The sequence below is a fragment of the Elgaria multicarinata genome, chromosome 8, assembly GCF_023053635.1.
Source record: "Elgaria multicarinata webbii isolate HBS135686 ecotype San Diego chromosome 8, rElgMul1.1.pri, whole genome shotgun sequence".
Taxonomy (NCBI): domain Eukaryota; kingdom Metazoa; phylum Chordata; class Lepidosauria; order Squamata; family Anguidae; genus Elgaria; species Elgaria multicarinata.
This window is the reverse complement of record NC_086178.1, coordinates 94,085,566-94,112,475: the sequence shown is the minus strand read 5'-3', so window position 1 is coordinate 94,112,475 and position 26,910 is coordinate 94,085,566. Positions and strand designations below refer to the sequence as shown.

Below are 26,910 nucleotides of genomic sequence, written 5' to 3'. Positions count from 1 at the left end.
AAGGGGGAAGTCAAACCCATTTCCCAATAGGATAAATAAGAACACAAGAACTGTCTTGTTGGATCAATCCTAGGAACACCTCATCTAGATTGCCAGCAGTGGCCAGATAGATGCTTCTGGATGTTCTTAATCAGGGTATGAGGGTGATACTCTGTTCTCCTCTCCCAATTATAAAATAGTGCAACTGCATCTCGTGGGGAAAGTGATGCTCCCATAGCAAAAGCAGGGTCTTGATACTAGTACTAATTTATTTAAAAGATTTCTATCCTGCCTTTTAATCGAATGATCCTCAAAATAGATTCTAATAATACAGAGAGGGAGAGCCCAGATCTATAGAACGCAGCGTGCTTCGCTTCAGCTCTATAGTCCCAGGGCAACTGGCAGCCAGAGCCGAGTGTTCTTTCTGGCGGGAAGGGAGGGGCAGGGAACAAGTTCTTTGCAGCTGCTCCTTCTCTGGCTGATGGATGAGGCCAAGGTGTTCTTCCTCGGGGCCAAAAGAAGCAGTATCCCAGCTGCTTCTTTTTGGTCCCCTGGCTGTTGGTAGAGACCAGTGTCTGCTTCCCTGTCCTTCTCTCATTGATGGATGGTGCCAAGCTGGTCTTCCATGTGCTGTGATGTCCTTACTAAGAGCCTGGTGGTGCAATCTCTCCATGACATCTGGACGCCTGGCTGATGGCAGAGGCCAGAGTGTGCTTCCCTTTAGCTCTGTCTTCCCAGGGCAACATGCACTAGACATACAGGCTGCAAACCATGGGGCTTAAGCAGATCCACATCTATTATTGCATCAAAAAAATGACAGTGTGGAAACAACCTCTTGATGCTTACCCAGACAATCAAGTCAATTAATGCCCAAATAGTCACCACACTTTACAAATACTACTAGATCTGCACCTGTGCTCCAGTTGCGGAGAGAAGTAGATAGTCACTGAGAGAAGCTGAGTGGAAAGCCGAACATACAAATGCTCACTCAGCCAACAAAGCATTTTAGAGCTTCTCCACACAAGCGATTTATTGCATGCTCTTGATTGGTCACTCATAGAAGTTTGCCGGTCCTTTTCATGACATTGTCAATCTCCAATGCCTCTCTGGCTGTTTTCAAGTGGGAATGGCGTTTCATAAAAACCTGAAGTAATAAATGGAAAATGCACTATAAAACAGGGCCATCTGCTGGCAGTAGAACTGAACCATATAGGAAGGGAAGTGGCAAAATCGTGCGGGTGGGGGGAGGGGAGTGTGTGTATTTTGCTGATTGTTAAACCTCTGACAAAGCCCCAGTAAGGCTACAGGATTTCTGCTGAATGTGGAGAACCCCTTAAATAAGAAGTATTCTAATCCTACAAAGTTATTAAATGGCACAGGGAGGTTGATGCAACAGTGGTCATCATTCATGCCAAAAGGGTGCCTGTGACCCTGGCATAACTACCTTCGACATGGCTCTTGCACTAGCAATTATGGCATTAGCTGGGGGAGAAATAGCATTTTCTTAGAAATATCATATTGGAATTTGAATGATGGTAGAACATAAGGGCCCAGTGAGAGATGCACTGCCTTGAGGAAAGACGTCACGACAAGTTAGTTATAATTGCACATTTAATGCATAAATAAATGGTCACCTACCCGCCCCCCCAAAAAAACCAACCTTCAATGAGGAAGTCTACATTACTCTCAAATAAATTCTATCAATATTCTATCAACATGAAGCACCTTTGTTTTTGTTTTTTGCAGGAGCCTCGTCTTCTGAATCAGAAAGTGACACCAGCAAAGAAGAAATGGATCAGTGAGTGTTGGACGAATGAGGGTCCATGGAAGACGTTGAAGATTCACGATAGAAAGCTCCATCATGCCGGGGGTTAACACGCTCCCTACTTTCGCTTCTCTGCCCGTGTTTTCGTTCCTCAAGTTACTTCCTCTTTTCAAAAGAGGAAGAACAGAATGAACACAAGGCCCATTGAGTCCGCTGCTCTAATGGCGCTGCTTCTCCTGCACACAGCAGGAGAGAGCAGCAATTCCGAGTTTTAAAAATACATCGGACTTAATGAGGGAGGGTTGTTGCGCAAGGAAGGCCAGAAGAGGCGGGAGATGGATGACGTCACGTGAGGGACCTGAGCAAACTCCATGAGTGCCCAGTTACGAGTGTGCAATAAAACGCTCGTCGGATGGAGCTTAGAATTTCCCATCTCTTTAAACTGAAAGCAGGGGAGGGGTGAATTGGACCAATGCCCTTGCGCTGTGAGAGGGGAATTAACTCTCTCCCCCTGCACCTGTTCCCCAACCTAAATCATCCCTCCCAAGCTGCTAGGGCAAATGTGCTGTATCTAATGGGACAAAAAGCTGCTTTGGGGGCCAATTTCAATTCGAAAAGTGGTGCAATGGGAAAGGGATCATCCCCTCCCCAGCACAGTGGTCCCATTCCATTCCTGATCCCATTTCATTCCTCTCGGTGCTTTTAAAATTTATTTTTAAAGCAGTCTCAAGGCATGTGTGAATCACAGTTCTTTGATGTCTTGTTTAATTTGTCCCAGAATTTATTTTCCATTTTTCCTTCTTCTTGCAGTAAACATCAGGTATGTGACATATCTGTGTAGAGGGTGTGGGTGTGTGGGTGTGTTTGTGGGTGGGTGTTGCGATCTCCAGAATTGTTTTATAGATGTCCTCCAAAGACATGATTATAATGGATTAGGTCAATTAACTAGAGTTTCCCTTTCTTGTTGCTAAATGTCCAGCTGTCACCACATGAACATTAATATTCTTTATTGAAAGAAAATGAATACTATGTTTGCCAAAAATATAGCAAGTCTTGCACTGGCAAATGGAGAGAGATATATATATGCTGTGTCTACACTCTCTGCTAGGTCATGTCCCTCCCACCCCCATCACCTTCCTCCAGAGTGAAATAATGGCTTAGCCTGGAAAGGGTCATTCCTTCTCCTTCCCCAGAAGCCACATAAAAGAGAGGTGGCAGTCTCCTGCTTTTAATTAAATGGTCAGATCTACATCTTGTGTTGAATCATTACAAATGTGGAATAAAAAGCGAGGGGGCAGGGACACTTTGAAAGCGGTATATGGGATGTGGAATGACAATCACTTTATTGCACGCTTGTTACTGGGCACTCACAGATTTTTGCGGGTCCTATTCATGTCATCATCTGCATCCCATTCACCTCCCACCCCTTCTAGCCTTCTTCACCGACAAAAAAAGACCCCGGTAAATCTGACTTATTTTTTGAGATGGAACTTGCGGCTATCTCCTGCTGTGTGCAGGAGAAGCAGCGGGATCAAAATGGCCCACTGAATGGGCCACATGCAAGTTGTTTATTTCCTCTTTCAAAAGAGGAAGTAATGAGGGACAAAAGTGCGGGTGGAGAAGCGACGGTAAGGAAACGCAATTTTCTCCTGTGTGATGATGCTCTGTGCCCCAACTGTTATCAATGCACTTCAATACCACTATAAAGTAGTGTAGATCTAGCCCCTGTTTTAATTTTGCACGTGTACTTGTAGCTACTTCCAGTGCTCACCCATATTTCTTCTGGAAGCACTGCAAGTAGCTACCCCTACAATACTACAGAGAGTAGTATTGGTGGTTCCTGCCACCCATGGATGCCAACTCTGGGTTGTCTCTTCCCCAACAACACGCAATTCCTGGCTTGCATGTAATGTGTCCCTGGGTTGTTTAGCACTAGTGGGAGTGATCCAGCAACAGGAAGTAAGAGGGTTGCTTACTCCTGCTTTGTTCACAACAACACAAAGGCTTTTCCACTATCCCCCCTCAGTTTCATGTTTGTGTGTTCCCATAAAGAACATTCCAGAGCAATCTCAGTATCAAGAAAACATCTTTAACCATACACACACACACACACACACACACACTGCTGCCCAATTCATAGGGGGCACTTCTTTAATCAGTAAATAGGATTTTAAAAATCCATTAATCAAAATGATTCATCAAATATTACAGCCTTACAAAGGGGCATTGCTTTCTTTGTAACTATGTCTTCTCTAATGTTTTCCCAGATACCCAAACCGCACAAAGATGTCTTCAAATGTGCCACCTCCTCCTGTTAATGCCACGGTCACCCATCAAGAAGCAGCCAAACCACAACCTTCGATGATACATCCTGTGTCGATACCTGTCCACCACGTAATATAATAATAATAATAATAATAATAATAATAATAATAATAATAATAATAATAATTTTATTTGTTACCCGCCTCTCCCTCCGGATCGAAGCGAGGTACAACATAAATGCAAATGCCATAAAATACATGTAATTAAAACATTTAAAACTAATACATTATTAAAAGCAGCACATTATCAAAAGGCAAATTAGAATTCAACTGGGTAGGCCTGCCGGAAGAGATCAGTCTTTATAGCTTTCTTAAAATCCAGAAGACTGTTATGTTGACGAATCTCTCCCAGCAGGTCATTCCATAATCTGGGAGCGGCAGAGGAAAAGGTCCTCTAGGTAATAGTGTCAGCCTAGTTTTGGCTGGCTGGAGTAAATTCTTCCCAGAAGACCTGAGTGTGTGGGGCAGATTGTACGGGAGAAGGCGATCCCGCAGGTAGCCTGGACCCAAACCATGTAGGGCTTTAAAGGTGATAACCAACACTTTATACTTTGTTGTAAACTGCCCAGAGAGCTTCAGCTATGGGGCGGTATATAAATATAATAAAAAATAAAAAATAAAAATTGGCAGCCAGTGAAGAGATTTTAAAACTGGTGTAATGTGGTCACCCCTAGGTGTACTGGTGACCAGCCTGGCTGCCATATTTTGAACTAGTTGAAGTTTCCGGTCAAGGCACAAAGGTAGCCCTATGTAGAGTGCATTGCAGAAGTCGAGCCTCGAAGTTACCAGCACGTGCACTACCGTCTTTAGGTCTTCCGACTCTAGGAAGGGGCGCAGCTGGCATATCAGCCGAACCTGATGAATATGCTGCATCATCATTCAAGAAAAAGACACTCCTAAACTGTACAGGCTGAAGCTTGTTATACTTTGCATGGCCTCCCATTGTGGCACCACCACAGTGTTATTTCTGCTGATGTTTGGTGGGGAAGAGCCTCATGTGGTGCAGAGCAGTAAAGCAGCAGTTTCTGCAGCTGAAACTCTCCCCACAGCCTGAGTTCGATCCCAGCGGAAGCTGGTTTCAGGCAGCCGGCTCGGGTCAACTCAGCCTTCCATCCTCCCAATGTTGGTAAAATGAGTACCCAGTTAGCTGGGAGAAAGGTAATAAGGGCCGGGGAAGGCAACGGCAAACCACCCCACTATAAGGCCTTCCAAGAAAACGTAAATGAAAGCTGGCGTCCCTCCAAGAGTCAGTAATGACTCAGTGCTTGCGCGAGAGGTTCCTTTCCTTCCTTGGTGGGGAAGCCTCAAGGAATGAGGCTTCTATGGAAGGAATTACAGAGCCCATTTTTAGAGCTTTTTTCCTCTCTCATTTTTCGGGGACAGCAGCAAATGCTGGGGTGGAGGCAGTGCCAGACAGGGCTTGCTGGGAGGCTGTGTTAAAGAGCTGGGAAAATGTTCCACAACATAGTGCTAAATTATCTAATTGCATGAACTCTTATCTATGTAATATATTACTTTTCCCATGGACTTCTCTGTTAATCGTGCTCCGTGGAAACCAAAATATTACATCAGAGTAACATCAGAGCACTGGGTTGCCCTAATTATACTGCCTGATATCTACTGCATATCTGTATGTTAATGTTTGCTTTTTGACCTCAGAGTCAAAGCCCCACTAACTATTTACAAGGACTGGATGGAAGACCCATAATAGCTGCTCCAGTGTTTACTAAGGTAACTTGTTTGTTTTACCTTTGCAAATGAGAAGCAAATAGATGTTAGAGTGGGACCCTGACTATCTCCAGGCTGTTCGTCCTATTATAAAATATGTCTCTGAGGGTCAGAGATTATATTATCATTTGCCTAGAACAGCATTCCTCAACCTGGGGCGCTCCAGATGTGTTGGACTGCATCTTCCAGAATGCCCCAGCCAGGCTGGGGCATTCTGGGAGTTGTAATCCAACACATCTGGAGCGCCCCAGGTTGAGGAAAGCTGGCCTAGAACAAGTCAGCATATTTTTAAGCAGTCCTATCTGAAAACATTGTATAATTCCCCTCTATAAAGAAAGTCTCCAGTATATTCAGAGGCATCTTCTTGCTATAATGCAGACAACTATTTGGATTACAATTATTATCAGATTTTTGAAAGTATATTTTTATCATAATATATAGAGATATAATAAATATTTAAAGAAGGTATATTGATACAAAAAAACAACCTCATCAGAATCATCTAACATTCCTATAAATTTTAATTTAGAATACCTAGCTAATATACTGTTCATAGAGGAGAAGGCTATCAATGGCTAGAAGTCCTGATGGATATATGCTACTTCCAGTATCAGAGGCAGTATGCTTAGGTACACAAGTTGCTGGGGAACATGGGCGGGAGGGTACTGTCACACTCATGTCCTGCTTGTGGGTTTTCTGTGGGAAGCTGTTAGGGCACTGTGTGAACAGAATGCTGAACTAGATGGACCCTTGGGCCTTAGCTAGACCTAAGGTCTATCCCGGGATTGTCCCAGGGTCATCCCTGTTCATGTAAATGACACACAGGATATCCCGGGAGCAGGCAGGGACGATGCCGGGATAAACCTTAGGTCTAGCTAAGGCCTTGGTCTGATCCACCCAGCATGGCTCCTCTTATAATGTTAAATATATTAAAAACAGCAGTGTAAAATCACACCCGAAAAAGGGACAAATTTTAAAACTTAATAAAATTTTAATCAAGGAAAATGTTTATATTTGTTAATAGCCAAGTTGTATTTAGTTTTCAAGAAGGCACCAAACATGAGAAAGGCAGAGTTTTGTGTACCATCTCGGAAATGAACATTTTCTGTTATTCTCAGCTTGGTCTATCTCTGTTTTAGATGCTGCAGAACATATCAGCCTCTGAAGGTCAGCTGGTTGTGTTTGAATGCAGAGTGAAAGGAGCTCCTTCTCCAAAGGTTGAGTGGTACAGAGAAGGGACATTGATAGAAGACTCTCCAGACTTCAGAATATTACAGAAAAGTATGCTTTACAGATTACATTTATCTGAAAAGGTCAATGCTATTGAGAGTAATAATAATAATAATAATAATAATAATAATAATAATAATAATAATTATTATTTGCTGCATGCTGGATATAAAGGGTCCTGAACAATTAAAAAATATATTGAGATAGCATTCCCAGACCAATAATTATTTGCCACAATCCCCCCAAAATATTAGCAATCAATATTTCTAGATGGCATTTCATATATTCAAAGTACTTACCATGTGTTGTGTCAATCATCCTTACAACAAGCCTGCAATATATGTCAGTATTATTATTCCCGTATTGCAGATGGTGGTGGGTAAAGCTGAGAGTATAGCAGCTTGTGTGAACAAGTCGTGCCGTGTGCACAACCACCTTTGAACGGCTGCCACACTGCAGAAGAGTGGAGACTAAGGGTTAGATCCAGATTTGGCCATGCTTAGAGTAGACCCACTGAAAGTAATGGGACTTAAGTTAGTCATGATTAATTTCTCCCTTTGATTTCAATGGATCTACTTGAACCATGATAAAAATCCGGATCCAGCCATAATTCCTGAAACTTGGGCCGGATCTACACTACTGCTTTAAAGCACTTTAAAGTGCTTTATAACAGCTTTGACCACTGTATATGGAGTGTGTCCTGGGCCCCAACAGTTGTCAAAACTGTTATAAAGCTCTTTAAAGCAGTAGTGTAGATCCTGCCCTAATACCACTTGCACAAGGCTGGGTGCTGTTTAGCATGGACATCCATGCACAAAATGATCTACCAAATAATATATACGCATAACTTTGTGCTGTACCAATAATGGACTTCTGGACTGCTGTCTTTGTATACGACGCAGATAAAAGCAATGAAATGGATTTTGCATTGAAACTCTGGATCAACATCCCAGCAGTCTGTTCCGAGACCATTATTAAGGATGGGATTTCTCCAGTGAAACAAATAAGCACCAGTTTTGAAGTTCATAATTTACACTGAAAATTGGGATACAATTCCTAAGGGGTCACTGTGGCTGAATCCAATGGAGTTGCTAGATTTACATAGGGAAAATGAGCTGTTGAGCTAGCATAAATATAGAATTTCTTGGTGAAGTTTGGTTAAACACTTTGCACACTAAAATAAATATTGAATTGAGTCGCATTTCTTTTTCTTACCTTTAGAACCTCGCTCTATGGCTGAGCCAGGTAGGCATATTCCTTTATCCTAATGTGTGTGAATGCCCAATGATTTCAATCTTGCAAAATCCAGCACCGTGACCACAAACAAACAGGATTAAACAAAAAATGTGACAGCGGTCCAGAGATTCTGTTTTACCTGTAGAAAGCGCACAGAGGGTGCTGTGATTGACGTTCTGCATAGACCTAATACAAAATGGATTACGTTGTTAGGGGGAGGCTGTAATAGAGAGCCATTTACATGATCCATGAGATAATTCTGAATTATTTAATTGCATGCACTCCTCTCTACTGAAGGGTGTCATCACACAAATGTTTTATTGCACACTCATTGCTGGGCACTCACAGATTTTTGTGGGTCCCTCTCATGACAACATCTGTACCCAACCACGCCTACCCTTCGTGCATGCCCTGCTCTTCTGAGATGATCCTTATTTCATATCTAAGGCTGATTCTCTTCCCCAGCTAGATGTGAATGAAATAGTCTGCATTAAGTCCCTTATTTTCTTTGGGGCCAAATGTACGCCAGATGATGTAGGATGGTGCTATTTTTATCCTGCTTGCCAGTTGGAGAGTATTGTGTCACACCTCGGGCCATGCCATTTATTCTCTCTTAACTCTCAGCTCCCCACATCCCCACCCCACTCAGGAAATATGAGAGCGCCGCTTCAGGCATTCCAGCTCTGAAACTGGAGAATGCCATGTCAAGCATTCTACTTCCAAGAGGTGAATCCTAACTGGAACTAGATTTGTCAGTGCCTTCAGGACCAGGGCAGTCGAGGCTGGCTTAAAGGGCATGGAGACCCCCATAGAGTGCCATGTTCTAGCGAGCCATTCCTCTCCACAATCCATTGACGTGGGTGGGGGGAGGCATTCTGTGCGCGCTCCAAAATGTGTTCAAGGAAAGTAGGCACACTTGTATGCACATCATGAGAGAGAGAGAGAGACTCCCAAAAAGTGGCATGGACAAGCTGCTCCTGCAGAGACTGATAGATGGCATGCCACCTGCTAAAGAATGTTGAAAGCATTCACCTCCAAGGGCACATTTTCCTTACCACCAGAAACACAAGATTGCTTTCCACAGCACTTGATCGGATTTAAAACCTGTGAGACTCCAGAAAGTTCATGTGTGCACTGGATTGCACCCACATATATTTTTTTCTGTACTGCTACTACAAAAAGCAACAACCAATTTGTATGGTTTGGATGTGTCCGCAGTTCTGCAGTTTTCAGAACTTGAAATCCAGTTGTACTTGCAAATGCTTAGCTAAGGTATTGAAAGGGAAAGAACATTTCTGCTCTTTCTATACCTTTTAGTCAGGGGTGGGGAACATCATTCCTGGGAGCCAAATCTGACCCTGCTTGGGGCCCCAATCCGGCCCTCCAGGGTTCCCCGGGTGTCCCCGCCCCTTCATCTGGCCACACCCCTTTTCCCACCAACCACCAATCATTGGTGGCTTCCCATCTTTTGTGCAGCTTTTCCCCAATCTAAAAGGTTGAAATACTTCTCCTAAGGCTTAGGCCAGATCTACACCAAGCAAGGGCTAATCTATACAGCTTGTTTACCCTGACTTAAATGTGCATATTCACATTTCAGGACACATGACGCAGCTATCCATTCGCCGTAGCGCCGGGTGTTTAAAGCGATAATGCGCATATTCGCATTCGCGATTTACCATGACTTTTCAATCACCTCTGAGTTCTCACGACATTATGTTTATGTGTCTTTGGGGGAGTTAGATTTTGACATGTGAGCGGAGCTTTGAGGGTAGGACAATGGGATTGGCCGATTTCCTACCAATTGGCTGCCTCGTTCATTCGCACCGTTTTTAGTTTGAATTCTCTGATTCTGCGGAGCTCCGCAGAGAAAGCTTATTAAAATAAAGAGGGGGAACGGGCATCCTTCTCTGCTGACTCGTTCCTTCCCCCCCCCTGCACTCCCGGTTTCTCGGTTATATGAATCTGCGGAGCTCCGCATATAAAATTTATAGTTTCCATCATCTCTACTCCGTAGCATCGTATATGCGCATGTGCGCATTTATAACTGCACTATAAAAAATCAGGAAATAAATCACTGTTGCTGCTGCAGTGTGGTGCTCTCTTTACCTAGATTCAAATCAACAAAAATTTGCGTTTATATTTAATGAGGAGCAATCTCGTTGCCGTATAGACGAGGGCCAGGATATGACACTTTGGAAACAGTTTGAAAACTGTACGTGGAGTGTGTCCTGGGCCCCAACAGTTGTCACTACTGTTATAAATCATTTTAAAGCAGTAGTGTAGATCCTGCCCTGGTTATAGACAGTAAGAACTTTACAATATGTTGGGCTCCACCCACTTTGCCTTTGACCCCACAAGGAATAGAGCAGCCACCCTCTGGGGCACCTGTTTGCCTGGGACCTTACCCTATTATGCTATAGTATGGTTAGTTTAATTCATACCTCATGTGAGGGAAAAGGTGCTATTTTTTTTCCTCATGGTTTTCAGAGGAGATTTGCACATTGGTCATTGCTGAGGTCTTTTCAGAAGATTCTGGGAGTTTTACGTGTACCGCAAGCAATAAGTATGGGACAGTCTCCAGTATGGCTCGTCTAAATGTAAAAGGTAAGAGATTATTTTAAGAAACTCTTTACAATCAACGTGAACATATCTATGTGTGATCTGGACTTCTAGATTCTAGAATCAGTAAAGGAGCAACATTTCTCCAATGCATTTCTTCATCACAACAGTTAAAGCTGCAGGAGCCCTGCCCTCTTTTGTATCTGATCACTCTAGTATAGCTCCTGCAGCTTTAACTGTTGTGATGAAGAGGGAATTTCACCAGGTGCTGCATGCCTACAAAAGACACCTGCTGAAATTCCCTTTTCTACACAACTGTTAAAGATACAGGAGCCCTGTCCTCCTTTTCATATGGTCACCCTATTGTTGACTTCCCCAAACCAAATTAAAATACTTGTCATGATCCATACTTCCATTAGAGCTCAATCTGATGCCTGTTTATTTTTCCCTGGCCTCCTTTCAAAACTCTACGCTCAGGATCCAGAAATTTGACTTCTATCTCTAGGGCCTGGTTCCGACAACACGCTAAACCATGCTACTTAACCACAAATAGTTAAAGAGATGCATAATGCATTCCCTTAACCATTTTGTGGTTAAGCAGCATGGTTTAGTGTGTTGTCTGAACCAAACCTATGTTTTCCCTGTTTCCCCATACATTTTCAACCATCATTGTGGGGCTAAGGAAGGGCAAGCAACTGTAGCTGCTCCCCATGGATCAGACCTGCCAAACAAGGCTTCTTTGCTCCTGTTATAGACCGTTTTAGATCTGTCTGATTAGTACAACGATGCTGGCGTTATAATCCAGTTTAGCATATTTGGGTCACAGGTGGCACCAGAGGGAAAGTGAAAGGAGTCAGACACACATACCCCAATCAGTTGGTCACGCCCCCCCTTTCCCTCACTATCTTTTATATCTTTCAGAAATCCAACATCTGGGACCAAGCTCATTCCCCTATCCCCAATATATATTTGTCTGGTGTGGCCACTGATTCATATACTAACACATATATAATGCTTGCTATTCCAGGACCTGAGGACCAGAACAGCAACGCTGCCCTTCATACTATAAGTTCAATCAGTTTAGTTGCTGCTGAGCACCAGCCCCCTGCACCCATGCCTTCGCTCCCATTGGTGGAACAGCCTCCAAAACCTAAACTGGAAGGAGTTCTTCTAAACCACAATGAGCCCCGGTCAAGTTCCAAGATAGGCCTTCACGTGCACTTTAAGCTGCCGGAAGATGACAAAGGAAGTGAAGCCTCATCAGAAATTGGAGGAGGGCCTACAAATCAAATCAGACCAAACTGCTTCCCGGATAAGATCAATGGGCAGATATTTAAAAATCAGGAGCCCAGCTCACCTTCAAAAGAGCCACCTCCGGTGTTGGCGAAACCAAAATTGTAAGTAAGAAGGCATTTGAAAAGCTTTAGCTGAAGAGTGGCTGTGTGTCCTATTTTGCAGAGGGCAGTCCTCTATTTGAAAGGCTGTCCTCTATTTGAAGGTGTCCTCTATTTGAAAGGCTGTCCAGTTCAAGTCTGGTTTAACATAACCCTAAGAAGGGAGAGCAACAGGGGCCTTGAAGTTCCCCATCCAGTGTTAGCATCTGGACAGCAGGCTGAGCAACAGGCACATGGGTCAGCTGGTTACAGTCTTCCCCGCTATGGTATTTCATTTATAGTAATTCTTTCTAAATTTGCATCTTTACATATACATTTGCATACGCACATTTTATGCAAATCTGCACCCTCTTATTTGGGGATGCATTTACCAGTATTTGAAAGCAAATTCCATTTTAATTGTTACTGATTCTGCTCTTATTTCACACAGAAATCAAAAGTACCACATTTTGCCAAATGTTAATATCCTGTATCTTCTTGAAAAACAAGGTTTATTGCCTGGATATAGGAAAAGTCCACCTGGGCCATTTGGAATCCCCACCCCACCCCGAAAAGACAACTCAGGCTGTGCTTGACATCAGTGCCCATTGTACTTTTCTTTCTGGGGCAAGGAAGGGCAAACGATCCATCCTTGTCCAGGGGTGTAGTGGTAAATTTTGCAGAGCAGACACTTATAATTAAGTCCCCCTAGCCATGCCTCCAAGGAGAGTCCAAAAATTCAAGCAGCTGTGTTGATCTGTGTGTGTGTGTGTGCATGTGTGTTTGTGCATAGGATGGAAAATCCATTTCCCACCAGTTACTGTGGGGATTGCTGTGAAGCTCAGAGGGAACAGGGAAGTCTGGGCTGTGGGTGGAGTGGCAGATGACATCATCATCCCTGCTCATCAAACAGTCCCAGAGCTTCAACCCTGCTAGCCCTGGGTCCACTACGCCACTGTCCTTGTCCACAATGTTCCTGTTTAGGGCTGTGTACAGCCCCCACCCCTGATTTGCCTCAGGGGGCGATTCAGAGTTGCTGCAGATGCAAGGCTGACCAGGAGTCTGTAGGACTCTCCCCACCTTGCTTTTCCCCCTGAACCCTGCAAGCTGCTGCCCTGATTCAGGTTGAGGTGAACTGAATTGGCCTGCTTCGAATCGGATTTGGGTTTGGGGACTGAAGTGGTGCACTCCCCTATTCCTGTTGCCCCTTGCCTCTGTGCAGTCCATAAGAGCAAAGAGCAGCAGAGGAGTTCTTTGGGAATAAGCACTCTAGCCTGTTGTGCTGAGCATCACATTTGCAGGGCATGAAGTCAGTTCAGGTGATCTAGGAGACAGGATAAGTGGAAATTGCCTTACGGTAGAATTGAATATCAGCCTCCAAAGCCTTTAGTTGCTCTTGAAGAAGTATGGCTTTTTAAAACATGTAGTGATATGTAGGATACTTTAAATTAATGCTTCCATGGTGCCATTACCATGCCTCATCCATTGAAGTTTACAGGGGGTCTAGACATTGTCTTCTACTTGTATCCCTCTGCTCCTTCCATCTTTCTTTTCTTTCCACAAAACAAACAACATTAAGGAGGGAAAGGCAGAATAGCTGCACAATGCCTTTTGATTGGAAGCACTCGGAGCCCTCCACCTGGAAGCATCCGCAGTATTTCATCATCAATTGTTATCTAGCACCTGTTGGGGGCCAAGGAACTACAGTAGGTGGGGAAGTTAGTGGGCCTGTTCAGACAACACGCTAAGCCATGGTTAGGCCACTAACCCTTTTGCAGCAAGTGGTTAGTGAGCATGTTTAAACCATGGTTATGTAGCCACCATGGTTAGGAATGGCTCACATGACATGCTAAGTCATGAGTCACATGGCACATGTTGTACTTGTTCCTTTGGCCCCAGTTCTGAGTCATGCTAGAAAGGATTTGAGACTTTAATCGGCAGTGCGTCATTTTGATTCGGTTTCAAAAGCAGTGCCTGCTACCTGTTCAGTGGTTTTCTTGTGGCCCATAATATAACTTGCATATACATTTTTATTTTTGTGTGCAGGGATTCCACCCAGTTGAAACAGCTACACAACCAGGTCTTGTTTGAGCAGCAGCAAATTCAACAGCCATCTCCCCCACCTCCACGGGAGCTGTCATTCAATATTGGCACGTTGAACTCTGCCACTTTGCCTAACCACCAGCAGCAGCAGCAACCGTCATCAACTACATACAAGCAGAACAAGGGTCCCCCAACACAGACATTCACTTACACCCGGCCTAAACAGTTCCTGGCATCTCAGAACACCACCCCAGTGGCCAGCTCCTCTTCCAGCTCCCCCATGCCATCATTTAGCAATGCACCTCAAGGAACCCAGAGAACCAACAACAAGGAAAACTTCTTAGGATCTCCTCCACCAGCCCAGACAAGATCTCCAGGAGGCTTGACAAACCAAACCGAACAGCCTTTTACAAGTCCCAAAGAACCTGTGTTGCCACCACTGTTGCTTTCTGTGTCTAGCATGAACCAGTTCCAGCCCCAAAATATACCTTCGACACCTCTCTCTCCAACTGGTCGGATTCAGAACCCAGTCGCCTTCCTCAGCGCAGTTCTTCCTTCACTTCCTTCTACACCCCTAACGAATGCCATGGGTCTACCTAAAAGCGCACCGGCTGTGTAAGTGATGCCAATGTTGCATGTTCAGAAGAGTATGAGTGAGCCATTGGGAAAGAATAGATGAAAGATTGTTCATAGAGAACATCTACCACATAGTAATTGTGGGACAGGGCATTTTGAACTCAGTTAAGTCAACCTGCATTGTTAAGATCCATTGGTGACCCCTTGAGAAGGGAGGGGGAAATGTTCAACATGTGACCCTCCAGATGTTTTGGCCTACAACTCCCATCATCCCATTAGACTAAGATTATTGGAAATTGTAGGCCATAACATCTGGAGGGCCACACGTTGTCCATCCCTTCCTTAAAGGAAAGAGCTCTCTAGGAGCCTGTGTATAATATCACAGAAGACTAGGTTGTTTATAATGTGATTTATTCAGAATTGCTCTACCAAATCTGAAAACATTACCCTTGGTTAGCTTACATGGCATGGTAGGGAACTGGAGGATCTTTTAACCATGCACCTTTGTTGATTCTTACAGACCACTTACTATGTGCTGGCTTTGGATATGTGAATTTCACAACACTTTCTGTTGAAGAATACCCCATTACTCTGGGCACATATCTAGGGGCAGGTGGGGAAGGAGGCCTCTGTGTTCTTTTTTGTTCTCTGAAACCGACTGCATTTTTTTATCATCATTTAAAATGTGGCTTTTATGCCTAGGTAACCCTTTGGCTGCAGTCTTCCACACTTAAAAGTAAGGCTAAAGATCCAAAGAGGAAATAATTCCCAGTTGATCTTGTTGAATCTCTCAGCTTTAGTGGTCCACACCAGCCCTCCCCAACTTGGTGCCCTCCAAATGTGTTGGCCAATGGGCATGCTGGCTGGGAATGATGGGAGTTGCAGTCAAATAAAACAAAAAAGATGTCTGCACCAGTGTTTATAGTTCCCAGTGTGTTACGAGAATCGTTTCTTTATTGGGGCAATTGATTTCTTTAAAACTTCCAAAGAAAGCTTAGCACTTTTTGCTTCTCACTCACTGATAGAAGTTCAACAAAGGGGTAGAAGGAGGGAAGGGGGAGGATCTCGTGATATGATGATCACGGGATCTGCCCTCTGTCTACATGTGGTGTGCGATATCCTGGGAGGAAGAGGATGTCGTGCCCGCCATTTTGTGTGTGTTTTTTTAATATTGAAAAAGACTGCAGGAACACTCCTGCGCAAAAGGTACATTTTTAAAAATTGAAAAAAACTCCCGCTACCCCAACCCACCCCCAATGGGAATGGATCTCCTGAAGAGGGGCATGCTAAATGCTCACCCACCCTGAGCCCACCCAATGGCGCCTTGGCTAGGGGAAGTTTTGTTGCACACAAGCTTTCCCAGGCAGAGACAGCCCACATGCAGCAAACCCAAGTCCCCAACTAAAGTGCTGTCTGAAGGGACCAGATGATGCCAATGGGTGTGGCCCCACCCACTGACTCATCCAACCCACGGAGGGATTGGGTGGGGGGGACATCAGGCCCTCCATCAACAAGCAGTTGCCCACCTGTATTAAATACCATAAAACACAAAATTACAACATCTAATTAAAATCACCACAGAAACCCCTAAAAACAAAAGCAGAAATCAGTAGCAATAGAATAATAATAGCATTAACCATAGATAAGTAGGGAAGTACAATGCTGGGAATTCTGTTCCGTTTGAGCCTGATGGGACTCTGCAGTGTTTCCATTCCGGTAAGAGATGGGGGTCTGTAGCGGATTTCCCCCCTGATTCTGGAAATGTTTCAAGCATTTTTCCCCAGGTTCCCCCATTTGCCGAAATGGTAATTTGTACAAACTGGATTTGTATGAGTGTGTATGGATCTTGAAATTTGCACAGATGGGGTCATCATCATCATCTTATTATTATTATTATTATTATTATTATTATTATTATTATTATTATTTTAAAAAATCCCCCCAGTCTTTCACAACTGTGCAAGAGTACATATTCAGCTCCACAATATGTGTAGTCTTGCCTTGTCAATTTCCTTGTACGTTTCAGCTGTCAACAGGCACACTGAAGTGGTAACATACAAGCAAACTGACAATACAAGATGACTAATTTTTGCACAGTTGCAAAGGAGAGCAAAGCGGGGTGGGGTGGGGGGAGAGATCTCCCACTTGGCAATGTAGAACCTCAGCTATTTGGTGGTATAGAAATGTAATAAATAAATAAATAAATAAATAGTAATCCTCTTACTATTAAAGGCTTTAAATTTGCACAAATTTCTCCTCCATTTATTTCCCAGCCTCAAATTGGCACAAATTTAAAGGCTGGGCAGTAAATGGAGGGGAAATTTGTGCAACAGGAGGAACTACTCCAAGAAGGAGCCACAAAAAGTGCAAGAGGAGCAAATAACTCCCATTTCTCAACTTGTTGAAGACTTGGGAAAGTGTTGAAAGGGAGGAGGACACTGACAAGTGTCAGTTCAACACTCAATAGTGAGAGAATTACATTGCCAAGTGGGAGATATTGCATGTGTGAGTGCAATAGTTTCTTTCACAGTATTTTTCTTTTTCGCTGCTTCTGAATTGCACAAATGGATTCCTCCTTTGTCTTGCTGTTATTTTTTTTCCCTCATTACTTCACATCTGCACACAAAATTAGCCTACATGCATTCTTCTTGTGCGTTACCTACTCCAGTTCGATGCTTCCATTGACAGCTAAAATGTGCAAGGAAATTAACAGGGCAAGACTACACATATTGGATAGCTGAATCTGCACTATGACACACTTGCAAAAGACAGGGGGGAGGATAAATTAAAAAAAATATGACCCCCATTTGCTCAGATTTCAAGACCCACAAAAATAAATCCAAATCCCACAAATTGCTGCTGTTATAAAATAGAAAGGGGGGAATCTATGTTTTGGATTGACTTGCATATGAGTTGATGCCAGTGGGGGGAATGCAGTGAATTCCTCAAGGGCTGAACTGGACAAGATTTATCCAATTTTCACCCCCTAAATGGAATTGTCACACATCCCTTTCGATAACAGCATTCAACCCCGTACTAATAGCAAACTGAATTATTCAGCACCAGTTTGAATAGCAGCAACATAGTATACCTTCAATAAAAATGTGATTCCGACAAAATAGGCCATTTCAAACTTTCCATTTGAAAGTTTGTAAAGATGGATCCATCTGAACCTGAATCAGAATAGAGTTCTTGAATAGAGAGCTGCTGCATCTAGCTGGATCGAGGCATCTGTCTAAAAATAATTACATGGATTAATTCAATAATAAAGCATCATTTAAGAGATTATTTATTTCGTAGAGGAAGCCAGGGAACTTTGAAGAAAAACCTCAGGCCCTCGCAGATGGCAGCAGAGGAGTCTATTAGAAATCAGAAAGCTGCTGTTGTCAAAGACCTGGAGAGAAGACTGTATTTACGGGATGATGCATTTCCACACAGCCAGCAGGTAAGAGAACTGGCTATTGTTAAAATGTGTGTTCCTCTTAGACCTTCAGCCCAACTCTTGCTTCACCAACACATAATTGCTTGGGATGGGCACATTTCATTGGCATGACAAGCACATACTCTGCACTGGCATAAATATTTAGGGTCAGGACACGATCTTGTTCAGCAGGATTGCTAAAGCGACTTTTAATACTCTTGTGCATACATGCAGGCCTGGCATCTGGCATGGTGGAGCAAATGTCAAGTCCCACAGTCCCCAGAGGGCCCACCACAGATTGGGGCCAGTCACCAACATTACTTGTTTTTCTCTCTTTTCTGTCGGGTGCTGTGAAAATAAGGGCCAGGCAGGGATGCAGTTGCCATCTTTGAGCTCCATCTGATGAGCATTTTATTGCACACTCATTACTGGGCAGTTATGGATTTTTTGCAGGTCCCTCCCATGATGTTGTCTGACTCCTACATGCCTTCCGCCCCTTCTTACTTTTCTTGCGTGACAAAAACTCTCTCCACAAAGTCCAATATATTTTAAACCCGGAAGCTGCTGCTCTCTCCTGCTGTGTGGAGGAGAAGCAGTGCTATTAGAACAGCCAACTGAATGAGCCTCGTGCTCATTGTTTACTTCCTCTTTTGAAAGAGGAAGTAACTGAGCAACGAAAACACAGGCGGAGAAGCGACGGTAGGGAGCATGTTCCCCCCCCCCCCCGTGTGATGGAGTTCTTCATTTTCTCAGAGTGCCTCTGGGCTCTGCTATGTTGCAGCCCAGAGGCATTCTGGGGAAATAAAGATGGCAACACTGCTCAGTAGGGCTGTGCACAGCCTCCCTGACTCATCTCAGAAGCCATTTCATAGCCTCCAAAATGGCCCCAATTTGACTCAGGGCACTTCGGGGCTTGGTTGCCTCACTTTGGCAACAAAGCTGAAGCGAGACTCACCCCTTTAACCCCAAAAGCAGTAGTCATGTTTCTCAAGAAACTCCTGCTTTCGATGGGAGACAAAGATGAGGCCTGCTAAGTAATCCACAAAGCCTTTATTAAGCAATTAACATCTCTTCCCACCTGAAGAGAGTCTAGCGTCTTGGAAACTCCCCCCTAGGCAAAATTATGCAAACTAAGCGAGACATTGTCCCATCAAGGAGAACAGAAAGCTTTTTCCCAAAGCCCGTTACTTCAGAGAGGCTGATTCAGCCGTGGCTTTCGGCGCAATGCGACCTGAGCCGACTTTCTCACGCCCTCCTTTCGCTCCGCACGTGTTAGCCAGAGGCGCAGCCTAGCATCAACCAGCCTGTCGGAGCGCTCTCCTCTGGAAGAGCCATCGCTTCCCACTGAATGTGTAGGATTTGCCCTTGAGGAGACAAGCTCTGGAGAGAGATCATCACCAGCTGGAGGAGCAACAGTGAGAGGTATCTCCCCCACTGGTACAGGCTGGTCTGGCACCTTCCACCAAAACAGAGGGAGCAGGGCTAGATATGACACCAGGTCAGCCTTGCAGGTTACTTGGTGCCAATTCCCAACTCCCCGCCGCCCGGTCGGTCTCCTCCCTGCTCGGTCTCTAGGGAAAACTAGGGGAAATGGCCCTTTATGCAGCCGTAGATAAGTCAAATGGCCTCATATGGACTCATAGCTGGCCTCGTGCCAGCTTTCCTGCATGGGTGGGCAGGCAGGCAGGCAGGCAGGGGTAGTGGCCCACCACTACCACAAATAGGCCTGAGGCACCCCGAGGGCTTTGGTACCAATCCGCTTCAACCTCAGGATGCCTCGACCAACCTGCTACCGATTAGGACTTGTGCTGAGGCATGCCAAGTTGGCCAGCCACAGCTCAGATTCGGCACAGCCCTAGCTCAGCCACTTTACCTAGGGCTTCACTTCTCAGCTCTGGGTTGAGTGTCACGTCTGTCTCTGCTGCTTCCCATTGCTTACTGGAAGGGAGCCACCAGGGTGGTGCTGGGGTACAGAGGACACTTGCCCAGGAACCAATCAAACTTGCCACCAACCTGGCATGTATGCAAGGCTTTATGGTTTTTATCTAACTTTTTATTTCAAAGTAGTAAAAATATGATGTTTTGGAAAGGCCATAAAGAGGAATAAATTAGAGATTGGGAGCTCATACCTTAGCCTTGGCCAGTGTTGTGCTATAGGTTTACCTGGGATGGCCCAACACTAGGGATCTATATCATGGCCACAATTGTGTATATTCTGCAATTGTAGCATGTGAATGCAGAAACTGATACTGTGTGCATTTAACATCCTCGGTGCTTTTTTAAAAAATAATTTAAAATATTTTTCTAGTCCTTCAAAAGGTGGAGTTTGGCTGAAACTTGTGTAGGCAATGCCTAATGACTACCCAGAATGGGAGAAGACTGAGCTAGAATTTCCAATGATAAGAGGGTAGGGCTCCAATACATTGCATGGGTCTCTGACCCATTTTCAGATCTTCCAGAATTGAGCTTTCTTAAGTAACCATAGTGCCTTTCCTGGAGGCTGTCTATGGCCATGGCTGGACCAGGCCTATATCCCGGGATTGTCCTGGGATCATCCCTGTACATCCAAATGACACACAGGGGATCACGGGAGCAGGCAGGGGTGACCCCTCCATTTGCCTGGGATAATCCTTAGGTCTAGCTAAGGCCTATATGGGTTAAAAGCCCCACAGTGGCTGTGCAGTTGCGCCACATCATTTATATGACGCAGCAATCACTGCACAGCCACCACGGGGCTTTCCCCACTGTGGGACTTACTCCTCACTTTTCCTGCTGGAGTGAGGTCAGTACAGCTCTACCGCCGTCTGTCCTCGCTCCGGTGCCATGACGGGGGCGTTCCCAGGTGGAAGGCGACATCCCATTGATTGCCAGAAGTCAGGTGAAGGGGAGGGGGCGGGCCTGGTGAGCCAAATGACTGCTGGAAAGCCTGCACTGCCTCCTGCATCAGGATTACCCCATGCAGCAAAAGTGTGGGGCAAACGAACACCGCCGAGGCAACCCCCAGGAGACCACTACATTGATGTACTGGTAAGCAATAGACCTGATATCCTGGTAAGCAATAGCCCTGTCAGACAGCTTTCAATGATGCTAGTCCAGTGGGATCAGAATGCAGGCCTGTCACTAGTCAATCATCACACATACCTGGCAACTTCAAAAACATTGCTTTTTAAACATCAAGATGTTTGAAAGATGGTGTTTTCCTCAGGACAGGGCTTTGAAAAACAGATAGACCTGCTTGAAATGGGTCAGTGGGAGGGTAAGTAAATGTTTGTAATTGTTTGGTGGTGAAGGGAAAGTACTCTGCGTTTATTAAAATATATTCTATTTTTAATTATTATTTCACTTGACCCAGATTTCAGCCCTGTCCCTGAAAACAGGCTCCAGGTCCAAGTGCAGTGAGCTGGGCCAAATTACACCCTGCCCTTGTTGCTATATATTGCCTGGCATATCATTGTGAAATAGCATACGGGGAGGTGCGTCGATGTTGATAGAGGAGGAGGTTTTCCCATCTCCAAGTTTGTGGAGCCTGTTTCAATTTTGCACGGCATGTAAATGAGCTCTCCCCTCTCCAAGCCCAACCCAACCCCACCCCAACTTGTATGGAAGATGATCCACAGGGGATAATTGAAATTGTACAATCTCTGGCTTCTTGATGGCATTTTCTCCGAAGGTGTCAGCTGCCGAATTGGTTTCTAGTAAATCACAGGCACATGGAACGTTTTTACAGATGAATCATAGGTGCTAAAGTTTGTACTTGTTGAAGTTGTGAGATAAATGGCTAGAAGGTGACTGTGAAATACCATCCAATCTTTTAGGTTAACGGCATAATAACTCCATTAGAAGCAACAATCATTCCAGGATCACAGAGCTACCTGCTGAGAGCATGAACTATTTATACACTGTGTGATTAAATAGATCCAAGAACTTTACAGCTGTAATCCTATGCAGCTTTACCCATGAGCAAACTTCACTGACTGAACACCATGGGATTTACTTCTGAGTACTGTGGAAAATTTCACCCATCTTTGAAATCGATGAAATGGTTTCATCCATCTTTCATTACCATTGTAATCAATGAATTCTTATTGGCATTTGTTTCATCCAAAATGTTTCCTTCATTCTTTCCACCGTTTCATCTTTTGTTTTCTGATATTTTCAACGATTACCTGAGTGGGGACTAACCTTTTTTTATTTTTTATTTTTTTTGAGGGGGGGAGGCTCAGGCCAGGCACCCCCCTTAACCTGGAACAGGTAGCACATGTCAGTATGCTGCCTGTGATTTTGTGTGGGTGTTCTGTAAAAAAATAGTGCAAAACGGCCACACTCTTGGAGCCCGTCTACACTTGTCTAGATGAAACGTAACAAGTTGGCAGAGATGACGTCAGCAGTCACGTGATGCTGTTGTTGTTACGTTTCTTCTGACTTTTAAAACCGTTCCACTTTCTGTTAAAATCGTTTTAAAACTAACAATGTGCCCCAACCTTTCGTTGTATTCAATGCCGTCTTTCAAAGTCATGTCTCGTGACCATGGTCTTTGCTTCCTGATTAGGACAAGTGAGGGCTTTTCTAGGGGAGGGAGAGCTGGCACAACGCGACGAGGGGGAGGGGGAGGGGGAGGGAGGGCGGTGAAAGAGGGGACAGAGGCTTAATTTTTTAAAAAAAACCGCTTATCTTTCGGGGCGCACGGGGCCCCTTTAAGACGCTGCAGGGCTGTTCATTCAGGCTGCCACCAGCGCAGACTTACCTGGGAGTAAGCAACGTCGAATAGAGTGAGGATTACTTCAGAGTAAACCTGCATAGGATCAGGCTGAAGAGCTGACGAGATCCACTATTATTAACAGCCCTCGGTAGACGAGAAAGAGGGAGCGCGCGCCAGCATAGGAGCGCGCTGAATCGATCCGTTAAACGAGCCCAGTCAGGGATCCCTGTTTCGTGGGAAAGAAGACTGTGGGCAGATCTACTGAACTTGACGCCAGAGATCCCATCCACTAGGGTTGGGTTCCAAGAGATCCGGAAGAATTTAGGCGTGGAGAGAGAGGTCCCAGCGGAACCGAAAATGAAGATCTGACCTCGTCTCGATTATTTCGGGGAGTGGAGAGCGAGGGGGGGATTTCCATCCAAGCAAGCGTGCAAGGGGTGGCGACCTGACCGCACGGCCCCGAGGCAGGCTTCCTCGGAAGCAAGCCCTCCGCAGCAACAGACCAGAGCTTCGACACATTTTTCTTCCGAGTGAAGCAAAGTTCCTCTTGGGTTGCAGCTCTGGAGATGTGAACCCTCTCTCTGCCCACTGACCTGGCCGAGACACCGTGGGATTGACTACCGAGGACAGATGCTCAGGAAGATTGAGGCACACGCTGGAACTTTCTGGGGTTGTTTGTTTGTTTGTTTATTCCCTCGTCCCTATGCGTCGCCCCGCCTCCCTGCCGGCTTATCCCGGCAGGTCTAGCTCAGAGTCACCGGAAGAAGGAGGTTTACTTCAGAGCCATAATGAAGAACGTTCTAAAGGAGAGTGTGCCCGGGTAAAACGATAGAAGAAAAGGTATTTCGATTGACTGGGCTCAAGTTGCATTTTGTAACGTAGCAAGGGAGGACGCAACAATGCACTTAAACAATGGTGTAATGAATAGTGTAGATCCTGCCCTGGGGTGGCTATATAACTTCCACATATAACTTGAACGAAACATGCCTTTAGTAAACATCAATTTACAGAAACATGCCACAATTAGTCCTTCTATGTCCAAACAAACAAACAAACAAAATGGATCTCTTGCTTGTAGCCCAGTCCCACGTGGTTCTATATTGCCAGGTGCAGAGTATTTCAGAAGTCCCTTTTGCAGATTTTTCTTAACTTTAATTTCACAGAGCAATCCCCAATCAGTAACTCAACATTGTAGTTCAAAGCATTAGCTCGGCAATAATATAATTAGGACAAATATCAAGGATGCAAAAAAATATTCCCCACCCCCTTGAAATTCTACTGTACACAATTAACAGTTCAATTTAACTTATACAAGGTGATAAGAGCCCATAATTAAACAGCAATCTTCTAACATTCAGCTTTGATCAGAACAACTGACTCTTTTTTTAATTGTTTCTACTCTAGCCCTCCTTGAGTGAGGGCTCGGCCCAAGGGACTAAACCGTCTACTCCATAGGGGTTACATCTGCAGGCCCTTTGCAGGCCTTGAGGCCTCAGCAAATGCCTGACCTTGCCACACTCTGCAGTCAGTCCTAGGGAGGGACTGACGTAGTTGGTGAGAACCGCTAAAAGTTCCAAGAGGTCTATTTCTGTTTTAGCTCTTGCTTAAGAAACAGTTTGTCAACATTTTATGTGGAATGGGAGAGAGGGCTCATGAATTACTTCAGGATCTTGCTTAAAGTATTCATTCCTTGTGCTGCTGACCTTTCCCACACATTCTGCTACTCTTCTTGCCAGCATTTGCTTGTGCTGCTCATGTTGTGTCGTGTGTCCTGTCTCAATCCTCAACTATCTGCCTGGGTTGGAGTGGGGGAGGTTGAGTGGCCAGGAAGACTAGTTTACAGAGGACAGCCCTCTATTTGAAGAGCTGTCAGAGGACAGACCTCTATTTGAAGGTATCCTCAACTGGAAGCGCTGTCCAGTCCATCAAGTACCATTATCAAGAAGGCCACACAGGAGCCTTGAAGCTGCCCATCAACTTGGACAGCAGCAGACACACAAGTTGTTGTCTTCCCCACCGTGGTGAGATGAATTGCATTTCTATTTAAATAACAGTAATTATTTCTGAAATTTCATCTATCCCTTTGTATTAGCATATGCAAATATTATGTATATCACTGTCCTTTTGGGGAGGTGTGATGCATTTCCTCTTCTTTGTTGATGGCTAAGGCCGTAGCTAGACCTAAGGTTTATCCCAGGATCATCCCGGGTTCATCCCTGCCTGAGCGCTGGATGCCCTGTGTGTCACCTAGATTAACAGGTTTGACCCCTGGACGATCCAGGGATAAACCTTAGGTCTAGTTATGGCCTAAGTGACCACCCTAGGTGAGATTGTGTGTTCTGCAGGAACGAAGCAGACCTAATGCATTGTGTTACGTGACATGAATCCCCATAATGATATTGAAGTCTGGGCCTGTTTGCATGGGGCCAGAATGTGAACAGAAAAGGACCTTGTGAAGGAATGAAGACCTTTTTAAGAGCCAAGCTAGATGAGATTTTTTATTTATTTTGCATCTTTAGCCCTGGCATGTTGAGTTCTTCAAAATAAAGAGCTGGTGTGAGGAGGATGCGAGCCAGATCGTGACTATGGCCTGGGGTAAGGGGAGTTTGAAGACTCTGCTCCCACTGTGTTCCCCATCGAAAACAATCCCATCCCCCCCTGTGCCTACTATTCGTAAATGGAAGCAAAGGATGTTTTAGCAGTTATATTTAAAATATATTTTATATTTTACATATTTTATATTATAGATTTTTTTTAATTTCCTTTATATTATATATTTAAAGTCATATTTGAAGAGTACTCTCCATGCCATTTCAGCATAGCAACTGCTGGGCTGTTCACTAATGATGGAGTAGAGACGAGCTTGCCAATAGCTGCCCATGATCCTTGCAGGTCCATGTTCTACACAACCCTTAGGATCACCATGGACTGCTCTTCCAGGGAGCAGTGTTTAGAAACCAGACCAGTGGGTTGAGTGGTGGAAAAACAGCAGCTCTCTCAATTAGAGATGTGTTTTTTTGTTGGTTGGGGGCGCGGGATTTGCCATCTGGATTTTGTACAAGAAGCTGGAGACCTCTGTTGAAAACCAATGTGAAAGCTACATTGTCTGGAAAGATCCACAGTTTAGAATTGTTGCTCAATATCCAACGAACAGCCCTAAATTATGCTAGGATTTTAGTATTATCAATCCAGTGGGCCAAGGAGAGAATCTCCTTGGTGTGACAAGGCCTTTGATGCCCATGCCAAAACGTTTATTGGAGATAGGGAGGGAGATTAGAATTTCATAAAACTGGGATGGCAAACTGGCAACCCGAGGGCAGCATCTTATTGTGTGAGGATTTTGTCCAGTACCAATCAGACTACTTGCATTTCTCAACTGCCTCATTCTGGGGATCCCTGCAGACTTTTGTCTTGGTTTATTTAAATGGTTGTTGTTTTACATTTTTAATTGCGTTAATTAAAAGGTGTTTTTTTTAAAAAAAATCTGTTTTCAAAAATCCAGAGCTGGAGGCTTAATAGAGTGGTAGTCAAAAATGTTTTATATATTTGTTTGTTTGCTTGATTTGTACCCTGCCCTTCTACCAAAAATGGCACTTAAAGCGGCTAACACTCAAAGCAGTTCGCAAATTTCATAAAGCTCTCAAGTTTAAAGTTGATTGGCATTTTTCTAAACATATGCAATTTCTTATAGATGATGTACAAGCATACACTGTGATCCTGCACTGTGTTCTTGCTCACTTTTTGCTCAGCCACAAGCATTCTACCCATGCCAAAGTAGGAATAAAGCCTCATGTATTGCCTGAACACCCGCAGGGTGGCTTGTTAACCACCCTGAAGTGTGGCTTGTTAACCACCCTGAACAACCCAACTACAAACCATGGGTTCTCAAGGTGGCTTCTTCGAGAAAATAAGCCACATTGCATGGTTAAAAAGCCAACCTGAGAACGTTCAGAAAACTCATTAACCCACTGTTCAAC

The 26,910-nt window shown here is 44.5% G+C and overlaps 2 protein-coding genes across 4 annotated transcripts in view; both read left to right on the top strand.

Annotated features, from left to right (window-relative positions):
• The window catches only part of LOC134403036 (cytochrome c oxidase subunit 5B, mitochondrial-like), a 176,181-nt gene that overhangs the window by 123,529 nt on the left and 25,742 nt on the right, over positions 1 to 26,910 (top strand). The gene's annotated exons all lie outside the window — the stretch shown is intronic.
• Positions 1 to 26,910, top strand: part of MYPN (myopalladin) — a 102,573-nt gene that overhangs the window by 60,113 nt on the left and 15,550 nt on the right. For all 3 annotated transcript variants that reach the window (XM_063133057.1, XM_063133059.1, XM_063133056.1), the window contains exons 4-12: positions 1,726 to 1,777; positions 4,012 to 4,138; positions 5,728 to 5,799; positions 6,936 to 7,077; positions 8,248 to 8,271; positions 10,750 to 10,866; positions 11,849 to 12,218; positions 14,241 to 14,852; positions 18,114 to 18,258. In XM_063133057.1, coding sequence (XP_062989127.1) covers positions 1,726 to 1,777; positions 4,012 to 4,138; positions 5,728 to 5,799; positions 6,936 to 7,077; positions 8,248 to 8,271; positions 10,750 to 10,866; positions 11,849 to 12,218; positions 14,241 to 14,852; positions 18,114 to 18,258 — 1,661 coding nt within the window. The remainder of the gene's footprint in view (positions 1 to 1,725; positions 1,778 to 4,011; positions 4,139 to 5,727; positions 5,800 to 6,935; positions 7,078 to 8,247; positions 8,272 to 10,749; positions 10,867 to 11,848; positions 12,219 to 14,240; positions 14,853 to 18,113; positions 18,259 to 26,910) is intronic.